General features: G+C 41.0%; 1 protein-coding gene across 1 annotated transcript in view; it reads left to right on the plus strand.

Annotated features, from left to right (window-relative positions):
• LOC128643952 (patatin-like phospholipase domain-containing protein 7) overlaps positions 1-22,500 on the plus strand; it is a gene marked incomplete at its 3' end in the record, with an annotated part of 99,518 nt that overhangs the window by 21,975 nt on the left and 55,043 nt on the right. Inside the window, exon 4 of the mRNA XM_053696719.1 lies at positions 6,647-6,729. Coding sequence (XP_053552694.1) covers positions 6,647-6,729 — 83 coding nt within the window. The remainder of the gene's footprint in view (positions 1-6,646; positions 6,730-22,500) is intronic.

The raw sequence follows: 22,500 nt of genomic DNA on the forward strand, positions 1-22,500 counted from the left end.
CTCTTGCCGAGAACATAAAGGCCTTTAATAGTGACGAGACCTTATGGTTGGGCACGCTTTTTGGACTGTATGGTTCACCTTGTGACTGGATGTGTTTACATTCTAGTCTTCTATTTCCGCATTCCTGACCATGTGGCGACTGAAAAATTAGAGGCTACTAGTGTCTGGTTCTAGGAGGTGATGAGTGCCCCAGCCATTGAGGGTGTCAGGTGCCGTTTAAGTTTTTTCTTTAGTCCATATTATTTAATTCTCTATCTAGTTATGGAGGATTCTTCGACTTGTGAAGAATGTGGATTGACCCTGTTGACACAGGTCTATCAGTTATGTTCGATATGCCGAATCAGGTGTCTGCTGAGCCATCCACCTCTGGGGGTTCTGTCCTTCGAGAGGCGAGTTCCCTACCAATCCTGACTTCTACACATGCGGGTAACCAACATTATGTTTATCCCTCCTTACAGGGAGGCTTGTTCCCCCCCCCCCCCCCCCGGAGGTTGCAGCTCGTTTTCGCTTTCACATATTTTTGGCGATTATGCGTCTGCAAAGTCCAGACGTTTATTTACGTTTGTGCTCATGCCCGATTGTCCCGGGTCTACCAGCCTTGGATGGGCCCATACAGTTCCCTGCAGGTGCAGCTATTGCTGAGTGTTGTGCCTTTCATTACAGAATAGCGCGTCTTCGTGTTTTACTCAGACACGTTTTTGAGTTATTAGAGGATCCTATCCTTAATGTATACGGGAATCCGCAGTATTCTACTTCGAATGGCTCACCTCATTAGACATGAGGGGATGACGTAATCTCCAAACTGTCTGCTTATTGAGGTATTTCACAGTTTTTTGTTGAAAGATCGGGGTTCCGTTTGGCTGGTCCTGCGGGTATGCCTGTTTTCTTCCTGGGCGTTAACCTACGAGTTGCCTTATATTTTTTTTTATCCGGTTAGGATGCCTTTTATTTTCGATTATGTGTTTCCTTGGGTAACTTCTTGGATCAATTCTCTCTGGTTGCTTCTTCAGAAGTTTGTTAAGGGACATGTTAGTCCTATGTTTGTCTGTTTTACCTTCCCCTCTGAGGGAGGATTTAGGCAGCTTGACAGTTATGACCCCAGTTGCGGCTGGTCCTGGGATTCAGATCTTCTGTCTTGTGTCTTATTCAGACGCGTGGCGCCTGTTCTGCCTGTCTGGTTTCTTTATAAGTTCAGCTAAGTTCTCTAAAAGGATCCATGTGGTATCAGTCCTATTCAGCCTTCAATCTGATTGACCGGGTCAGTGGAGATCCGCTGCGTCACTCTTTTTGCTCCGATTTTCTTGGGGCCTAGAGTTTCTTTCCTCTCTTGGGAGGATTGGGGGTTTAGCACCTCCTTATAGCGTTTTTTTGGCTGTTTGGCCTTCTAAGGCTCTGGAATTGTCCTTGGACTTGTTCCTGCTGTGGTTCTCTTCTTGAGACCTTTCGGACGTCATCTGTTCCTCAGGGACCTGGTTCCGTTCGGGAGTTGGTTCCTGTGTAGGGCCATGGGCAGTGTGGTCTTCTTGAGCTCTGTTTAGGGTTTCTTCCCCGGAGCTCTACATCCTTCTTTCATCTTCTCCTCTGATTTTAGGGGGGTGATGTGGAGACTAGCCTTTGTTCAAGTGTCTTTGTCCTCAAGGTATCCCCTTGTTCTCTAGTGACCTTGTTTCGGTCTTTGCTTCCTTAACTCCTTTGAGCGTTGGACTCTGGCAAGGGGTGGTTTCGTCTTTTGGTGGGACTTGCAAGTTTTTCTCCGTTGTCCATTTTACTTTGGCCTTTTTCTGGTTATCTTTCGGGGGTCTGGTTTTTATATCAGACAGGGGATTTCAGTTTCAGGGTTCTCGTTTTGGGGGGCTCGGACCTCCTCGTTCTGGTTCGTCCGGTGTCTGAGGTTCTCACTCAGCGCTTCCTTTGTGGATCCCATTGCGGGTGGTACCGGACTGTTAGGATCTAGAGCTGGTATGGGGTTCCCCAGTTCCACGAAACTTGGGCTTTGTCTTATTGTTGGGCTAGTTGCAGCTGCAGCTATGGTACCTTGTCTGGTGCTAGCAAGTTAAAATCTTCAGGGGATTCCTTCCAAATCAGGGCGTTGGAGATTTGTTCTCTCGGTTCAGCTTCTGGCTGTGTCCTGCTGGCAGGGGCTCTGTCCTTTCGGCCCTTTTGCCGGCCCCCTTTGTCGGGAGGCTTATTTCCTTATTTCGGTAGTGTGGTCCCTATCTTAGGAGGTTGGGACAGACGGGTTAACCTATTCGGAGAGCAGTACGCTCTCTGGGTTGTTCTGTCCATCTGGAGAGTTGCTGGCTCCTCCTTAAGTCTATGTTGGACTTTTAGCTAGATCTCTTGGTCTACGACCTTGTCGTTGGTCTCCATGTGGTATTCGGGTTGGCATCTGAGCACTGTTGTAATGGCTGTGCCATCTTTCTGCTCGTTGTTTGAGCTGGGGTTTTTCTGGTTCCCTGGTTTCGGACCTGCCGATGCTTGGGTTGGTCCGGCTCAAGGTAGGTCCAGAGATCCGTTGTTCTTCTTGGATATTGGGGGCGCATTGGTCCTCGTTGAGGTTCTGGGCTCTCCTTTTATTTTCAAGACCTATGTGTAGGTCTGGCGGTTCGGTTGTTTAGAGTGTGCCTTCTATAGTGGAGGTTAAACTCTCTACATTTTGGTAGCCGCTTCTTGCAAATATTATTCTGTGTCATCCTAAACGATGGCCGTGTGTTCTTGACTCAGGTGTTTTCCTTCGTTTGGGTCTGCGTTTGTCTGGGTTGACTTGCTGCCTGGCAAGCGAGGGGTTGCTCTTTTAAAACCAGCTTCTGCTGTTTGCGCCTTGATCGTGTGCTAGCTAGCTGTTCCAATCCTTGGCAGGAGGTTGGGAGTCCCTTTCTCTGTTCTGCTACCTCTTTGTATACCTTGTGGTTTCTATTTGGATTGGGCGTGCCTCCCATTGTTGTCAGGACCCATTAGGTCTTGCGAGCTTGGTTTAATTGAGGGTTTTCCTTTTATGGTGTTTATGGTCACCTTCGGTTTCCATTTGGTTCTTCCTTGCCTTGTTCCTTTGGGAGTTCGACTGGGGTTCCCTTTGCTAGTAAAGGGGTGTATGGTGGGAGATCGACTGTTGGGTGACGGTGTCTCCCAGAGGACTGTTGGCTCAGTTGAGTCTGAGTTGTGGTCTCTAGCTAGGCTTTCAAGCTATCTGCTGGTCAGTGTCCTTGGGTCCTTTTTCCCTTCCTGTTTTTTCAGCTTTGGTCGAAACAAGTTTTTTTGTTGGGTAGTGGTTTTCAGGCCTTGTTCCCTCAGAATGGGCCGCCTATTGTACCCTCCCTTTTGGAATTTAGTGTCTTCTATAGCTTGGGTATTGTTTTCCCAAAAGTAATGAATGCAGCTGTGGACTCTTTCCATTTAGGAAGAAAAAGATAAATTATGCTTACCTGATAATTTTCTTTTCTTTCGATGGAAAGAGTCCACAGCTCCCCACCCGTCTTTTTTATGTGGGGCATCTTTGTTTTTATTCTTCTGGCACCTTTTCATCCTGATATTTCTTCTACTGTTCCTTGTTCTTCGGCAGAATGACTGGGGGATGAGGGAAGTGGGAGGAGTATTTAAGCCTTTGGCTGGGGTGTCTTTGCCTCCTCCTGGTGGCCAGGTTCTTATTTCCCATAAGTAATGAATGCAGCTGTCGACTCTTTCCATCGGAAGAAAATAAAATTATCAGGTAAGTATAATTTATGTTTTTTAACTTGATATCCTTTAGCGAAAAGCTTATCTAAATATGCTCAGTAGCTGCCGATTGTTGGCTGCACATAGAGCCTCGTGAGATTGGCTCACCCATGTGCATTGCTATTTCTTCAACAAAGGATACCTAAAGAATGAAGCAGATTAGATAAAAGAAGTAGGTTGTAAGTCATAACTTCCTCTATACCAGAATACCAGAGGTTCGTCTGCTGCTCTGGTTAGGCTCACTGATAGGCTGTGTTTTTTAATTAATTTATTTTTATAACCAAAGCAGAGCTGCAGGAGCATATGTTTTGAGTGTACTCTGCGAGATTCAGAACCTTAAAGGGACAGTCAACACCAGAATGTTTGTTGTTTAAAAAGATAGATAGTCCCTTAATTACCCATTCCCCAGTTTTGCATAACCAGCACAGTTATGTTAATACACTTTTTACCTCTGTAATTACCTTGTATCTAAGCCTCTGCAGACTGCCCCCTTCAGGGTAACTTCACGTGCATGAGCTCAATGTTATCTATATGAAACACATGAACTAACGCCCTCTAGTGGTGGAAAACTGTCAAAATGCATTCAGATTCGAGGCGGCCTTCAAGTTTTAAGAAATTAGCATATGAACCTCCTAGGTTTAGATTTCAACTAAGAATACCAAGAGAACAAAGCAAAATTAATGATAAAAGCACATTGGAAAGTTGTTTAAAATGACCTATCTGAATCATGAAAGTTTTTTTTGGACTTGACTGTCCTTTTAAAGGGACATGACATGTTCTTTCATGATTCCGAGCTTGCAATTTTAAACAACTTTCTAATTGACTTATATTATCAGATTTGCTTCATTTACTTGGTATCCTATGTTGAAGGAGCAACATTGCACTACTGGGAGCTAGCTGAGCACATTGGTTAAACCAATGACAAGGCATATATGTGCAGCTACCAACCACCAGCTAGCTCCCAGTAATGTATTGTTGCTTCTGAGACTACCTTAGGAATGCTTTTCAACAAAAGAGGACACAGAAAATCTGATAATGAAAGTAGATTGGAAAATAGTTTAAAATTGTATTTTCTATCTAAATTGAGAGAGAGAGAAATATTATGGGTTTCATGTCCCTTTTAACCCTGCAACATTTTACACAGTGATTGCTTCATCTTTACAGGAGTGCATTTTTAAGTCTCTATAATTGGTCACTACAGGTGAGCAAAGGTAAAGATACTTGAGACTTTCGGGGGGGGGGTCCTAAACAATGACATTTTGCCAATAAATTGACGGTTTTAATTGTTTTTAACACATATCTTGTTTGTAGATATTTTGCAATGCACTGCTTAACTGTTGATACATACTGGGCAATGGTAATAAGTTACTTTAATGACCGTTTAAAAATCAGAGGAGAAGATTGTGGATACATTTTTTTTCAGCTGGCAGAATCGGATCCAGCACACTGTTCTAGCTTACAGTATAAGGGGTGGCACAGAGGCACTGTGCGCAGTACATTGGTACAATTGTTCAGTGGTTAAAGTGAAGGTAAAGTTAGCTCTATTGTATGAGTACTTGTTAAAAGAATCCCAAAATCAATGCTAGTTTCATTCATCATTTTTTTTAATTTAGCATATAAACTCACTTATCTCTGTTTTTGCATTGAATTTTCAGCGCTTTCAAAACAACCCTTTTTTCTTCTTCTTTTTTTTCCTTGCCGGTCACGTTCTTGAAAAAGCCAATTGAAAACCTGGCCGTTAGGCGGCCGTCATTTGACGTCATTGCTTTACTTGACGATTTGCGCATGCGTTGCCATTATTTCCTCCCTTATTAGAGAAGCTTGCTCCCGTTTAGCGCATGTGCAATACTGATTGCTTCAAGTAACCATTGAATACGTTGGATTGATAGGGACAATTTCAGCAGTATCTGCCGCATAATTCCTGTGTGTTACAATTTTCAGAAGCGCTGCTATTTCTTCATTTTAAAGATTTCTTCATTACAAACGAATAGAGTAACGAATGCGCATAGGTAATCGTCGGCTAAATGTGCGCATGCGCAATTAGTTAGGTACACGAGAACGCTCTTTTGAGATACGTATAGAGCGGGTGGGACCGCTCTATACGTAAGAGTGTCAAAAACCAGGAAATGGATGATGGGTGGAGTAAATACCGGCACCGAAAGTAAATATAAATCGTTTGTAATAAAAAAATACATATTGAAATGCTGAAAAAAAAGTTAGCGATCACACTATTTAGGATATAAGTAATATAATTATGCTGAAAAAACGTCCAAACTTTACCTTCACTTTAAAGGGACATAAAACAGTATGAACTAACTTAAGTTTCTAAATATATAATGCAGCCAAAGCTTACCTGCAAAGCGGTTTCTGTTTTAAACCCCTTTAATTCAGGCATAGTTTTGTTTGCAGCAAGCTCCCCCCTGGGCATTTCCATATATGAAAGGTGCTATCCAGGCCATAGCTTCCGCAGAATGCATTCGTGCACGTGGATGGAAGAGGACACAGTCACATGACACCTGACTAAAGCAGTGCACAGTATACTGCTGAAGCTTTCACAAAACATGTGACATTATCCACAGGGAAACAAACAAGCCCACTGGCAACAAACAATAGAAGTACCTTCTGTCCCTCCTTAACCCCCCCTTGCTTGCATATATAATTATCCTCACATGCACACTTTGTTATAACCACAAAGTTTGGAGTAGGGCACTGATAAGGGAGGCGGAGCAGGCTACACTTGGCAACACTAAAGTGTAAGTAATTTTGCAGATTTTTGGAAATTTTATTAAAATACTTATAAGCTTTTTTTCCCTTTTTTTTCACACACTGTTTTACCTCAGTTGACCCTTTTTATTATATGCACATAACTGTAATAATGTTTTATGGTAATTTAATATGAGGAATCTATGTAACATCCAGTGCTTTCTTCTTACAGAGCAACAGCAGCCAGAAGTGCAGCGCTACCGTTTCAGGAAGAGGGACAAAGTGATGTTTTATGGGCGAAAGATCATGAGAAAGGTACAGTGTGTATATTCTCATTTGACATCTCATTTGATATCTTATTATTATTAGTTATTTGTAGAGTGCCAACAGGTTCCACGGTGCTAAAAAATGGGTCTAATATGCAAGGTGACAATTATTGGAGATAAAGGAATATAGGGCCCTGATAATAGTTTCACTGTTGTAAATCATCTCTCATGAAGGAGATCTACAAGCAGCTGGGCTTGTGGGCTTACATGCTTAAGGGGGTTCAAGGGGATAACTAAAGGAAGAGAGGGACTACGGTAGGAAAATGTTAGTGTATATTATAAGCATCCGTGAACAGTAGAGTCTTTAAGGAGCACTTGAAAGTTTGAAAACTTGTGGAGAGTCTTTTGGAACGAGGCAGAGAGTTCCAAAAAGTAGGGCCAGTCTGGAGAAGTCTTGTAGACGGGAATATGAGGAGGTAACAGGAGAGGCAGAGGTCATGAGCAGAGCGAAGAGGATGGGAGGGAGAGTATCTGGAGACGAAACAGTCTTTATGAAAGGTCCCCTTCTGGAGTAAAAAGAGTTATAAAAGGGAAAAAAGAAAATGCTATAACTATGTGTTTAAAGGGATAGTCTAGTCAAAATTAAACTTTCATGATTCAGATAGAGCATGTAATTTTAAACAATTTTCCAATTTACTTTTATCACCAATTTTGCTTTGTTTTCTTGGTATTCTTAGTTAAAAGCTAAACCTAGGAGGTTCATATGCTAATTTCTAAAGCTAAACCTAGGAGGTTCATATGCTAATTTCTTAGACCTTGAAGGCCGCCTCTTTTCTGAAAGCATTTTGACAGTTTTCACCACTAGAGGGTGTTAGTTCATGTGTGTCATATAGATAACGCTGTGCTCACGCACGTGGAGTTACCTAGGAGCCAGCACGGATTGGCTAAAATGCAAGTCTGTCAAAAGAACTGAAATAAGGGGGCAGTTTGCAGAGGCTTAGATACAAGGTAATCACAGAGGTAAAAAGTATATTTCTATAACAGTGTTAGTTATGCAAAACTGGGGAATGGGTAATAAAGGGATTATCTATCTTTTAAAATAATAAAAAGTCTGGTGTAGACTGTCCCTTTAACCTCTGGAAATTGGTAAAATGTAGCTTTAGAGCAGTAATGCACTAGTGGGAGATAGGCTGAACACTTGGGGTGAGTCAGTGACAAGAGACATATGTACAGCCACCAATCACCAGTTAGCTCCCTGTAGTGTGCTGCTCCTGTGCATACCTAGTTATGCTTTTCAACAAATGAACTTTTTTTTTAAATCATCTAAGTAAATTGGAATGTCTCTTCTAATTGAATGTTCCGTCTGATCCAGGACTAAGAAAGTTCCAATTCTGCTTTTATGTCTTTAGAAATGAGATCGGAGATTTAAGGGACAGTATACTAAAAATATCTATCAAGCATATGAATGAGCACAATTTAAATATGTTGCTCTTTAAGTTGATATTGATTCCAACAGAAACTGCTTGTTTGTGCAAAACTTGTACCCAGGGACAACTCTATTTATTTACTTTAAAGGGACAGTCAACAACAGAATTTTTGTTGTTTAAAAAGATAGATAATCCCTTTATTACCCATTCCTCAGTTTTGCAAAACCAACACTGTTATATTAATATACTTTTTACCTCTGTGATTACCTTGTATCTAAGCCTCTGCAAACTGCCCCTTTATTTCAGTTCTTTTGACAGACTTGCATTTTAGCCAATCAGTAATGACTCATAAATAACTCCACAGGAGTGAGCACAATGTTATCTAGATGGCACACATGAATTAGCACTGTCTAGCTGTGAAAAACTGTCAAAATGCATTAACATAAGAGGCAGTTCAACGGCTTAGAAATCAGCATAGGTTTAGTTTTCCACAAAGCAAATTTGATGATAAAAGTAAATTTGAAAGTTGTTTAAAATTGCATGCTCTACCTGAATCATGAACGTTTTATTTTGACTAGACTGTCCCTTTAATTGCTTGTTTTTCTTCAAGCCTCCTTTCCCACATAGCCCAGCACAAAACTTTATTCAAATCGTTTTTCTTCCAATGTTCTTTTAAATCTCCAAATACCACATCCTCTTTCTCTCTATTGTCTGATAATCAAATTATTGACATAATCTTTGGGATTTTGCATTTTATTCTCCTCCCCAAATGTATCCTATACTCACCTCTTCAGTATCTCTGTTCACTGATAAGTTTAATTTTTCCTTATAGACTTAATTTGTGCACTCAGTTCTCTCTTCCCTCTAACTATACCCCCCCCCTCTTCAGTCTACTGAAAAAGCACTGACAAAGGTTTCCAATAACATGTTCTCTGCCAAGCTGAAAAGGTCACTTCTCCAAGATCATTCTCTGAAATCTCTGGTACTTGGGAAACTGTCCAACTGCACTTTACCAGAGATGCGTTTTTTTAAATTCATATACGTAATAATAATTTGCAACCTTTTCATCTTTGTTTCATTCCTCGGGGGAAACATTATCACCAGTTCTAGTCTTTGTTGGAACCTGCACATTCAATATCGTGGAGGCGCAGAGGCCCTGGGCTTGAATGTACTTTATAAATGGCTGTACTAAGCTGGTTAAAGGGACAGTAAAGTCATAATTAGACATTAGATAAAACATACACTTTTAAACAACTTTCCAATTGACTTCTATTATCTAATTTGCTTCATTCTCTTGTTATCCATTGCTTAAAGGTTTATCTAGGAAAGCTCAGGAGCAGCAAAGAACCTAGGTTCTAGCTGCTGATTGGTGGCTGCATATATATATGTGTGTGTGTGTGTATATATATATATATATATATATATATATATATATACCCGCTCACCCATGTGTTAAGTAAGAAACCAGTAGTGCATTGCTGCTCCTTCAACAAATAATATAAGAGAATTAAACAAATTTGACAAAGGAAGTCAACTATAAAGTTGTTTAAAATTGTATGTTCTACCGAAATCAAGAAAGAAAAAGTTTGGGTTTTATGTCCCTTTAATATGGGACATAAAACAGCTTATAAGAAAGAGAAAATGTATTCACTTCTAAATCTCAAAATGAACTTTGTATATAGAAACCCAGAAAATGATAGTTGTCTGAATATTATGAAATTCCACACACTTTGAGATAAAAACACACAATGTGTACACTGAGCAAAATGATTATAATGGTGTAAAATAAATAGGTATTGAAATTCTAAATGAATAAGAATTTAATAGAATAATTCCACTTCATTATACTTTATACATTGCTATATCTGTTTAGAACCTTGCCATTGCGACTCCCAGTTTCAGAGATGTCTAAATTACAGGCAGAACTAGTAACGTATATTAGAGGCAACAGAAAGGCCAGAATTTTTTCTTACCCAGCATAGAACACTGAGAGGAGTGGGAGTTTGAATTATTCTTGATTACCATTGAGCAGCAAGAATTTCCCAGACAGTATTGTTGGGGAGGGGGTCTACTGATGCTATGTGGACGGCCCTGGAAGTGGGAATTGAGGGGATGACATACCCAGATGACATACTTTGGAACAGAGAAAGACAGAAGACATTCACATACAAAAACCCTATACATGACTACTAAACAAAGTGAAAACTGGATGTCAAGACACATTACTCTACTATCTAATACCTACCCATTCTCTGATGCTACCACTTAGACATGTATTGCCGGCAGATACTAATAGTTCTATAACTAGATGGCTTAATTAGGGACTGTATAGGATGGCAGATATCCTACTTAATGGAAAGATTCTAACATACACCCAGCTTCAAGACAAACTTACACCAATAAAACTATAATGGTATCTATTTACAGCTCTCCTCAACGGTTCATAAATATATCACTACCACTACTAAACAACCATATACAACGCTGGAAAATATGTACTTGAAGAAGAGTAGACCAAAAAAAGCAATTTCCAAAATATATATAGCCATACGAACGGACACTAGCAACACTAAAAATTCACTCATGCTTAAATGGGAATCTGATCTAGAGATTACATATGAAAAACAAGAATGGGGCGAAATCTTCTATTCAGGAAGCAAAGGTCTATTGAGTGCAGATTTACGGGAATTTTTTTATAAAAACGGCATTTTGATGGTACCTAACTCCACTGATCACCTCACACATGTCCCAGACAAAATCTTTACTATGCTATAGGGGGTGTGGGGAACTGGGCACCTATAAACATATTTCAAGCTAGATTACATTTTCCTGAGCCAAACCCTAATTTCCAATCTGGTATCCTCCTCCATTCATCCTTTTGTGTGGTCTGATCATTCCATAATAGTAGCTAAAATAGCAGGGCTTCTTCCCCCAAACAATGCAAGAAGCTGGACTTCTGACCCCACACTTATGAAAAATCCCCAACATAAAGATCGTATTTTCAAACAGATGATGGAATTCTGGAATATTAATACAGATTCCATCGATAACCCGATTCAGATTTGGGCAGCCCATAAATCGGTTTTAAGAGGTTTCCTAATCCAACTAAAGTCAAAATCAAAAAGGGAAACACAGTTACTATTACAGACACTACACAAGGAGATAGCTACACTAGAGAAACAACATAGACTTACCTGCTCACCCAAGGTATATAAAACATTGCAAAATCAACGCCAAAAACTAGATAAATTATTAAATGACCAGTCACTTAGAGCCGGATTAAGACTACAAACCAAATACTATATATACGCCAATAAACCAGATCGTTATCTAGCCAATAAAATTAGAGATAGGATCAAAGATATTTCCATTCCCTTCTTACGCATAAATGCATGTGAATCTACATCCCACCCAAAAGAAATTGTAGACACTTTTGCCAACTATTATAGTTCTTTATACGATGGCAAGAAAGTTTCCAAATCGGAACAAACTTCCTGTCTCCTGAATAGATTTCTGGAGGAAGCCACTCTGCCCCAAATTGACCAACAAGATTTGGCAACTCTTAACTCAGACATCAGTGCAAGTGAGGTACAGAGAGTTATCCAAGATCTGAAACCTGGTAAAGCAGCAGGCCCAGATGGCTTTTCAGGCGAGTACTATAAACTATTTAAATCCTTTCTCATACCTCACCTAGTCAAATTTAGCAATCATATACTTCAAGGACATACTATTCCCTCAGAACTTTTAGATGCCAAAATTATAGTCCTCCCTAAGCTATAGACCAATTTCCCTCATTAACCAAGATTTAAAATTTTTTACCAAAATTCTGGCCAACCGATTAAAACACTTGCTCCCAAAACTAATTCACCCAGACCAGGTTGGCTTCATTAAAAATAGGGAAGCTCCAGATAATTTTAGAAGGATGATATCATTAATAGATTATTTGCATATTTCTAAAACGCCTTCTCTGTTGTTATCCCTGGACGCAGAGAAGGCGTTTGACAGGGTCGACTGGGAGTACATGCAAGCTGTACTACATACCATGGGCTTTAGGGGTTCTTTTATTACAGCGATCCAGAGTATATATTCATATCCCTCGGCATGCTTTAATGGGACACCAATCTGACAGATTTGCGGTCTTAAATGGGACGAGACAGGGTTGTCCTTTATCCCCTCTCCTTTTTGCTGTTTGCATAGAGCCCCTGGCGCAACACATTAGGAACTCCCCAGACATTACGGGTATTAAAATAGGACAATCAGTTTACAAACTCACTCTTTTTGCAGACAACGTTTTGCTCTCCCTAACCAAACCCCTTATATCTCTGCCAAATTTATACAACACCCTTAGGAACTTCTCCACTATATCTGGTTACAAAGTGAACCTTGAAAAATGTGAAGCCATGCCTCTTGCTATTCCAGACCACACAAAGAAATTGATAGAACTAAACTTTGAGTTTAATTGGGTAAAACATAATCTCAAATATCTAGGGATCAACTTTACAAAACACTCATCGGAACTTTACCAAACCAACTATCCTCCAATTTATAAAGTAATCAAACAGGACCTCACTAAATGGAGCAAACTGAGATTTTCTTGGTTTGAACATCTATCTGTGATCAAAATGTCTCTGTTACCAAAGATTTTATATTTATTTCGGACCCTACCGATAGGCATCCCGAATTGTGATCTAGACAATCTCCAAGCTTGCATTAACAATTTTATAAGAGGGACTAAAAAAGCTAGAATTCCTAAACCAATATTTACGAGACATAGGCAACTGGGAGGCCTGGGCGCACCAAATCTCAGACACTACTTCCAAGCAGCTAGGTTAGCCCAAACTACTCTCCTTAACAAAATGGAAGATGAGATAAGATGGACCACGTTGGAGTCAGACATAAATAAACTATATCCTCAAGAGCTGGCTCTGTGGGACCCACATAGAGCTCAAACCCAAAAACGTAATAAATTCCCAATTACAGATTACATGCTCAAAGCTTGGTCCACTCTTGTTTCGTCTCTCAAAATTCTCCCTAACAGATCCCTCAAGACCCCCCTAAAAGTAATCATACCTTCAGAACAGATCCCAGCTATACAGAAGTGGGAAAACAGAGGTCTTTATAAGATCGCAGACTTAGTAGACAAAGGCAAATTAATGACATACACACAACTTCAGGATAAACTGTCTCCTTCCAAATTACATTGGTTCCTATATCTTCAGATATCCTCCATCATACATAAATACCTACCTTCATTGACTGGTCACAAATTCACTCCCTTAGAAATAATTTGTAGCTCCTCATCCAGACCTAGAAAAACTATTTCTCCAACATAGGTGTGTCCGGTCCACGGCGTCATCCTTACTTGTGGGATATTCTCTTCCCCAACAGGAAATGGCAAAGAGCACAGCAAAGCTGGTCACATGATCCCTCCTAGGCTCCGCCTACCCCAGTCATTCTCTTTGCCGTTGTACAGGCAACATCTCCACGGAGATGGCTTAGAGTTTTTTAGTGTTTAACTGTAGTTTTTATTATTCAATCAAGAGTTTGTTATTTTAAAATAGTGCTGGTATGTACTATTTACTCAGAAACAGAAAAGAGATGAAGATTTCTGTTTGTATGAGGAAAATGATTTTAGCAACCGTTACTAAAATCCATGGCTGTTCCACACAGGACTGTTGAGAGGAATTAACTTCAGTTGGGGGAACAGTGAGCAGTCTCTTGCTGCTTGAGGTATGACACATTCTAACAAGACGATGTAATGCTGGAAGCTGTCATTTTCCCTATGGGATCCGGTAAGCCATGTTTATTAAGATAGTAAATAAGGGCTTCACAAGGGCTTATTAAGACTGTAGACTTTTTCTGGGCTAAATCGATTCATTATTAACACATATTTAGCCTTGAGGAATCATTTAATCTGGGTATTTTGATAAGTTTATATCGGCAGGCACTGTTTTAGACACCTTATTCTTTAGGGGCTTTCCCAAATCATAGGCAGAGCCTCATTTTCGCGCCGGTGTTGCGCACTTGTTTTTGAGAGGCATGACATGCAGTCGCATGTGTGAGGAGCTCTGATACATAGAAAAGACTTTCTGAAGGCGTCATTTGGTATCGTATTCCCCTTTGGGCTTGGTTGGGTCTCAGCAAAGCAGATACCAGGGACTGTAAAGGGGTTAAAGTTAAAAACGGCTCCGGTTCGGTTATTTTAAGGGTTAAAGCTTCCAAATTTGGTGTGCAATACTTTTAAGGCTTTAAGACACTGTGGTGAAATTTTGGTGAATTTTGAACAATTCCTTCATATTTTTTCGCAATTGCAGTAATAAAGTGTGTTCAGTTTAAAATTTAAAGTGACAGTAACGGTTTTATTTTAAAACGTTTTTTGTACTTTGTTATCAAGTTTATGCCTGTCTAACATGTCTGAACTACCAGATAGACTGTGTTCTGAATGTGGGGAAGCCAGAGTTCCTTCTCATTTAAATAAATGTGATTTATGTGACAATGACAATGATGCCCAAGATGATTCCTCAAGCGAGGGGAGTAAGCATGGTACTGCATCATTCCCTCCTTCGTCTACTCGAGTCTTGCCCACTCAGGAGGCCCCTAGTACATCTAGCGCGCCAATACTCCTTACTATGCAACAATTAACGGCTGTAATGGATAATTCTGTCAAAAACATTTTAGCCAAAATGCACACTTATCAGCGTAAGCGCGACTGCTCTGTTTTAGATACTGAAGAGCATGACGACGCTGATAATAATGGTTCTGAAGGGCCCCTAAACCAGTCTGATGGGGCCAGGGAGGTTTTGTCTGAGGGAGAAATTACTGATTCAGGGAACATTTCTCAACAAGCTGAACCTGATGTGATTACGTTTAAATTTAAGTTGGAACATCTCCGCGCTCTGCTTAAGGAGGTATTATCCACTCTGGATGATTGTGACAATTTGGTCATCCCAGAGAAACTATGTAAAATGGACAAGTTCCTAGAGGTCCCGGGGCTCCCAGAAGCTTTTCCTATACCCAAGCGGGTGGCGGACATTGTAAATAAAGAATGGGAAAGGCCCGGTATTCCTTTCGTCCCTCCCCCCATATTTAAAAAATTGTTTCCTATGGTCGACCCCAGAAAGGACTTATGGCAGACAGTCCCCAAGGTCGAGGGAGCGGTTTCCACTTTAAACAAACGCACCACTATACCCATAGAAGATAGTTGTGCTTTCAAAGATCCTATGGATAAAAAATTAGAAGGTTTACTTAAAAAGATGTTTGTTCAGCAGGGTTACCTTCTACAACCAATTTCATGCATTGTCCCTGTCGCTACAGCCGCGTGTTTCTGGTTCGATGAGCTGGTAAAGGCGGTCGATAGTGATTCTCCTCCTTATGAGGAGATTATGGACAGAATCAATGCTCTCAAATTGGCTAATTCTTTCACCCTAGACGCCACTTTGCAATTGGCTAGGTTAGCGGCTAAGAATTCTGGGTTTGCTATTGTGGCGCGCAGAGCGCTTTGGTTGAAATCTTGGTCAGCTGATGCGTCTTCCAAGAACAAGCTACTTAACATTCCTTTCAAGGGGAAAACGCTGTTTGGCCCTGACTTGAAAGAGATTATCTCTGATATCACTGGGGGTAAGGGCCACGCCCTTCCTCAGGATCGGCCTTTCAAGGCCAAAAATAAACCTAATTTTCGTCCCTTTCGTAGAAACGGACCAGCCCAAAGTGCTACGTCCTCTAAGCAAGAGGGTAATACTTCTCAAGCCAAGCCAGCTTGGAGACCAATGCAAGGCTGGAACAAGGGAAAGCAGGCCAAGAAACCTGCCACTGCTACCAAGACAGCATGAAATGTTGGCCCCCGATCCGGGACCGGATCTGGTGGGGGGCAGACTCTCTCTCTTCGCTCAGGCTTGGGCAAGAGATGTTCTGGATCCTTGGGCGCTAGAAATAGTCTCCCAAGGTTATCTTCTGGAATTCAAGGGGCTTCCCCCAAGGGGGAGGTTCCACAGGTCTCAGTTGTCTTCAGACCACATAAAAAGACAGGCGTTCTTACATTGTGTAGAAGACCTGTTAAAAATGGGAGTGATTCATCCTGTTCCATTAGGAGAACAAGGGATGGGGTTCTACTCCAATCTGTTCATAGTTCCCAAAAAAGAGGGAACGTTCAGACCAATCTTAGATCTCAAGATCTTAAACAAGTTTCTCAAGGTTCCATCGTTCAAGATGGAAACCATTCGAACAATTCTTCCTTCCATCCAGGAAGGTCAATTCATGACCACGGTGGATTTAAAGGATGCGTATCTACATATTCCTATCCACAAGGAACATCATCGGTTCCTAAGGTTCGCATTCCTGGACAAGCATTACCAGTTCGTGGCGCTTCCTTTCGGATTAGCCACTGCTCCAAGGATTTTCACAAAGGTACTAGGGTCCCTTCTAGCTGTGCTAAGACCAAGGGGCATTGCTGTAGTACCTTACTTGGACGACATTCTGATTCAAGCGTCGTCCCTTCCTCAAGCAAAAGGCTCACACGGACATTGTCCTGGCCTTTCTCAGATATCACGGATGGAAAGTGAACGTGGAAAAGAGTTCTCTATCTCCGTCAACAAGGGTTCCCTTCTTGGGAACAATAATAGACTCCTTAGAAATGAGGATTTTTCTGACAGAGGCTAGAAAAACAAAACTTCTAGACTCTTGTCGGATACTTCATTCCGTTCCTCTTCCTTCCATAGCGCAGTGCATGGAAGTGATAGGTTTGATGGTAGCGGCAATGGACATAGTTCCTTTTGCGCGCATTCATCTAAGACCATTACAACTGTGCATGCTCAGTCAGTGGAATGGGGACTATACAGACTTGTCTCCGAAGATACAAGTAAATCAGAGGACCAGAGACTCGCTCCGTTGGTGGCTGTCCCTGGACAACCTGTCACAAGGGAGGACCTTCCGCAGACCAGAGTGGGTCATTGTCACGACCGACGCCAGTCTGATGGGCTGGGGCGCGGTCTGGGGATCCCTGAAAGCTCAGGGTCTTTGGTCTCGGGAAGAATCTCTTCTACCGATAAATATTCTGGAACTGAGAGCGATATTCAATGCTCTCAAGGCTTGGCCTCAGCTAGCGAGGGCCAAGTTCATACGGTTTCAATCAGACAACATGACAACTGTTGCGTACATCAACCATCAGGGGGGAACAAGGAGTTCCCTAGCGATGGAAGAAGTGACCAAAATCATTCTATGGGCGGAGTCTCACTCCTGCCACCTGTCTGCTATCCACATCCCAGGAGTGGAAAATTGGGAAGCGGATTTTCTGAGTCGTCAGACATTGCATCCGGGGGAGTGGGAACTCCATCCGGAAATCTTTGCCCAAGTCACTCAACTGTGGGGCATTCCAGACATGGATCTGATGGCCTCTCGTCAGAACTTCAAAGTTCCTTGCTACGGGTCCAGATCCAGCGATCCCAAGGCGGCTCTAGTGGATGCACTAGTAGCACCTTGGACCTTCAAACTAGCTTATGTATTCCCGCCGTTTCCTCTCATCCCCAGGCTGGTAGCCAGGATCAATCAGGAGAGGGCGTCGGTGATCTTGATAGCTCCTGCGTGGCCACGCAGGACTTGGTATGCAGATCTGGTGAATATGTCATCGGCTCCACCATGGAAGCTACCTTTGAGACGAGACCTTCTTGTTCAAGGTCCGTTCGAACATCCGAATCTGGTCTCACTCCAGCTGACTGCTTGGAGATTGAACGCTTGATCTTATCCAAGCGAGGGTTCTCAGATTCTGTTATCGATACTCTTGTTCAGGCCAGAAAGCCTGTAACTAGAAAGATTTACCACAAAATTTGGAAAAAATATATCTGTTGGTGTGAATCTAAAGGTTTCCCTTGGGACAAGGTTAAGATTCCTAAGATTCTATCCTTCCTTCAAGAAGGATTGGAAAAAGGATTATCTGCAAGTTCCCTGAAGGGACAGATTTCTGCCTTGTCTGTGTTACTTCACAAAAAGCTGGCAGCTGTGCCAGATGTTCAAGCCTTTGTTCAGGCTCTGGTTAGAATCAAGCCTGTTTACAAACCTTTGACTCCTCCTTGGAGTCTCAACTTAGTTCTTTCAGTTCTTCAGGGGGTTCCGTTTGAACCCTTACATTCCGTTGATATTAAGTTATTATCTTGGAAAGTTTTGTTTTTGGTTGCAATTTCTTCTGCTAGAAGAGTTTCAGAATTATCTGCTCTGCAGTGTTCTCCTCCTTATCTGGTGTTCCATGCAGATAAGGTGGTTTTACGTACTAAACCTGGTTTTCTTCCAAAAGTTGTTTCTAATAAAAACATTAACCAGGAGATTATCGTACCTTCTCTGTGTCCGAAACCAGTTTCGAAGAAGGAACGTTTGTTGCACAATTTGGATGTTGTTCGCGCTCTAAAATTCTATTTAGATGCTACAAAGGATTTTAGACAAACATCTTCCTTGTTTGTTGTTTATTCCGGTAAAAGGAGAGGTCAAAAAGCAACTTCTACCTCTCTCTCTCTTTTTGGATTAAAAGCATCATCAGATTGGCTTACGAGACTGCCGGACGGCAGCCTCCCGAAAGAATCACAGCTCATTCCACTAGGGCTGTGGCTTCCACATGGGCCTTCAAGAACGAGGCTTCTGTTGATCAGATATGTAGGGCAGCGACTTGGTCTTCACTGCACACTTTTACCAAATTTTACAAGTTTGATACTTTTGCTTCTTCTGAGGCTATTTTTGGGAGAAAGGTTTTGCAAGCCGTGGTGCCTTCCATCTAGGTGACCTGATTTGCTCCCTCCCATCATCCGTGTCCTAAAGCTTTGGTATTGGTTCCCACAAGTAAGGATGACGCCGTGGACCGGACACACCTATGTTGGAGAAAACAGAATTTATGTTTACCTGATAAATTACTTTCTCCAACGGTGTGTCCGGTCCACGGCCCGCCCTGGTTTTTTAATCAGGTCTGATAATTTATTTTCTTTAACTACAGTCACCACGGTATCATATGGTTTCTCCTATGCAAATATTCCTCCTTAACGTCGGTCGAATGACTGGGGTAGGCGGAGCCTAGGAGGGATCATGTGACCAGCTTTGCTGGGCTCTTTGCCATTTCCTGTTGGGGAAGAGAATATCCCACAAGTAAGGATGACGCCGTGGACCGGACACACCGTTGGAGAAAGTAATTTATCAGGTAAACATAAATTCTGTTTTCACAATTATACCAACTAATTCAATCTTCCACACAAATCACTAAAACAAGCCTTCAGCTCAAATGGGAGGCCGACCTCAATACAGAAATTGATATTTCCGACTGGAATAACTTAATATATAATGCGAGTAAAGGCCTGTTGAGTGCTGACATGCAGGAAAATTGCCTTAAAACAATTTTCAGATGGTATCTCACTCCAATTATCACCTCTCATTCCATTAAACGGGGGTCCAAGCTCTGTTACAGGGGTTGTGAAGTCGAAGGTACATACAAACACATGTGGTGGGACTGCTCTTACTCTAAAATAATCTGGAATAAATTATCACTCCTTTTAAGTAGGATACTAGATAGCCCCATTCAGTTGTCAATGAACCAAGCCCTATTGAATGTACGCTTAAGGCAGATTAATAAAGACATTAATCAATTTATCAAAATTTTATGTACAGCTACACGTATATGTATAGCCCGTCACTGGAAGGAGGGGGCTCCCCCCTGGGACGAAATTTTACTTAAAATTAGGCACATATACAATATGTCCGCACAGGCAGCAATATTACAAGACACTCAGGAAGCTTTTCACAAAGTCTGGTTTTATTGGATCACACATGACTCAATATAATACTGTTTGAATTGTCAATATACCCAATACAGCAGAGATCTTATATGCCTTTATACATCCGTTGGTTAATCATAATATTATCCTTATTGATGAAAATTCCACTGGGTGTGTCATGGTCGGAAGGCACTATTTTCTTACTCTTCTTCATCTTCCCCTCTTATCTTCTTCGCTTCCCCCTTTGATTTTCCCAACTTTTCTCTGTACTCCCTTTGTATTCAAGATCTTCATAATTTTTTTGGTTAAGATGGGAATGAGGGGGTGTCCTTACCCCACTCAGGTCCCCCAGACAAACTGACAGACAAGATGCATGATAGCTGTTGTTTAAGGAGTAATCGACCAAGTAATTCCATCTATTTAGCGATACAAATGTAAATGTTTTAAATGCTTTTAGGAAATCTTAGTTACTGTCTACTAATATTGGTCTCATTGATCTATCTGTCATTAAGTGGCTATGTCTTCTGTGAAGGTCTTGTTTATTCTTTTGTATTGTTTAAATATCAATAAAAAATTATTTCAAATAAACATATGTGGTGGGAGTGTGAGGAGGTTCAAGAGATTTGGAGATTATTATTGACACTACTTAGCAACCTCCTTGATGAGGAAATTCAACTTACTATGTCCCAAGCCCTACTCCATCCACGATAAATAGGATAAATATAGCAAAATATTGGAAGGTAGGAGTACCTTCATGGATGGAGATTCGAAATAAAATCAGTTGGACATATAAGATGCATGATTCGGCATCATGGGTAATTAATAACAGAGACTCTTTTAACAAAGTTTGGTTTTATTGGATGTATAAAAATGGAGACAATCTGTAACATTTCAAGATTGTAATAGAGATGAGTCCACATTGGTTCCAGACAAACTATGTAATAGCCTGAACATATTGTAAACAGAAGAGACAAAGACATATAAAAGACAGAGACAGTCTTACTTAAAGGGCCATAATACCCAAATGTTGAAACCCTTGAAAGTGATGCAGTATAGCTGTAAAAAGCTGACTAGGAAATATCACCTGAACACCTCTATGTAAAAAAGAAATATATTTTACCTCAAAAGTTCCTCAGTAGCCACATCCCATTGTAAAGGACTTCTAAGCAGCATATTACTATGTCTGTCCCGGGACAGCTAAGGGGTTGAGCACTCTCATCTTATTTCCCTATTCAGTGTAAGGAAGTTTACAATGAAATCTCATGAGTGTTAACTGAAATCTCATGAGATCACAGTAAAAGAGTTCATGACCTCAGCACTGTTGATGCTGATTGGCTACTGTTCATTTCTTCATATTTTTTTTAATTTTTTACCTGCAGTATAACTTTTTACACAGAACTTACTCTGCTGAGCTGAGGAAATTGTGAGGTAAAATATCTTCCTTTTTTACTTAGAGATGCTCAGGTGATATTTTCCTGTCAGCTGTTTATAGTTATACTGCATCAGTTTCAAGTGATTTAGCTGAGTTGGAGCTCTTCGGGTACCCTTTCGGGAATATCTAAAATATTGGGAAAAATGAGACTGTTCTACCTTAATGGTCAAAAACACAAGAGTCTGACATGAATACCTCAGAGACTGGATTAATGGACACTTTATCCTATAGATTCCACACGAATGGTGTTTTAGTTATGTAACATTATTAATGTTTGATGTCATATGCATTTATTGTTAAATGCCGAAAAATACTAAATAAAAAACGATTTAAACATAAAGTAAATGATATGTAATAGAAAGTACCTTTTGTAACGTGTCCCACCTTGAATCTCGCCCCTGGCTGGCTCTGTGTCTTTGTTTATGAGGTTATGTTTCTAAATATTTTTGAGGGACTTGTTGTACTGACGAGACTTACTAGATCATCTCATCTGAGCAGGGAGATATTTAGATCACCAGGTACCTAAATGTTCAGACTCTGCTGACATGTTAATCTGTTTGAGAACTACATAAAGTTATAAAAAGTGTTTACTGTCCCTTTAACCCTTTCATGACAGGGTCAATGTGTACATCGGAACAACGTTCCCATGTAGACAAATGGAAATCCCGCGATTGTGCACGCGATCGTGAGATTTCAATGATGGGATCGGGTCAAGGGGGCGTCTCTATGATGCTAGGCACGCCCTCCAGACTACGATCCCATTCTGGAAGCACCGTTGGCTTCAGTACAGCCAAACGGCTAGGACGTTATTTTCCGTCCTAACGGCATTAAAGCCCGGCCCGGTTAGGACGGAATAGAATGTTGTAACGGACTTAAAAGGTTAAACTAGAAAATCTTGCAAATTAGTAGTGTGGGGCAACCACATTTTTTACACAAAAGCAAAGTAATGTCTGAACGGATAACGATGCGTTAGTCAGATTTAAAGGAACAGTGTACACTAAAATATTTTATATATATATATATATATATATAGAGAGAGAGAGAGAGAGAGAGAGAGAGAGAGAGAGAGAGAGAGAGAGAGAGAGAGAGATCTCAAAATGACAAGAGTATTGCATTGAGCAATGATACTTTTTTATTGGACTAACTATACATTTATAAGTTGACAAGCTTTCAGAAGAAAGTCCTCCTTTATCAAGTCTGAAGTAATATATATATATATA

This window comes from Bombina bombina, unplaced genomic scaffold (genome assembly GCF_027579735.1).
Source record: "Bombina bombina isolate aBomBom1 unplaced genomic scaffold, aBomBom1.pri scaffold_1067, whole genome shotgun sequence".
In the NCBI taxonomy this organism is placed as follows: Eukaryota; Metazoa; Chordata; class Amphibia; order Anura; family Bombinatoridae; genus Bombina; species Bombina bombina.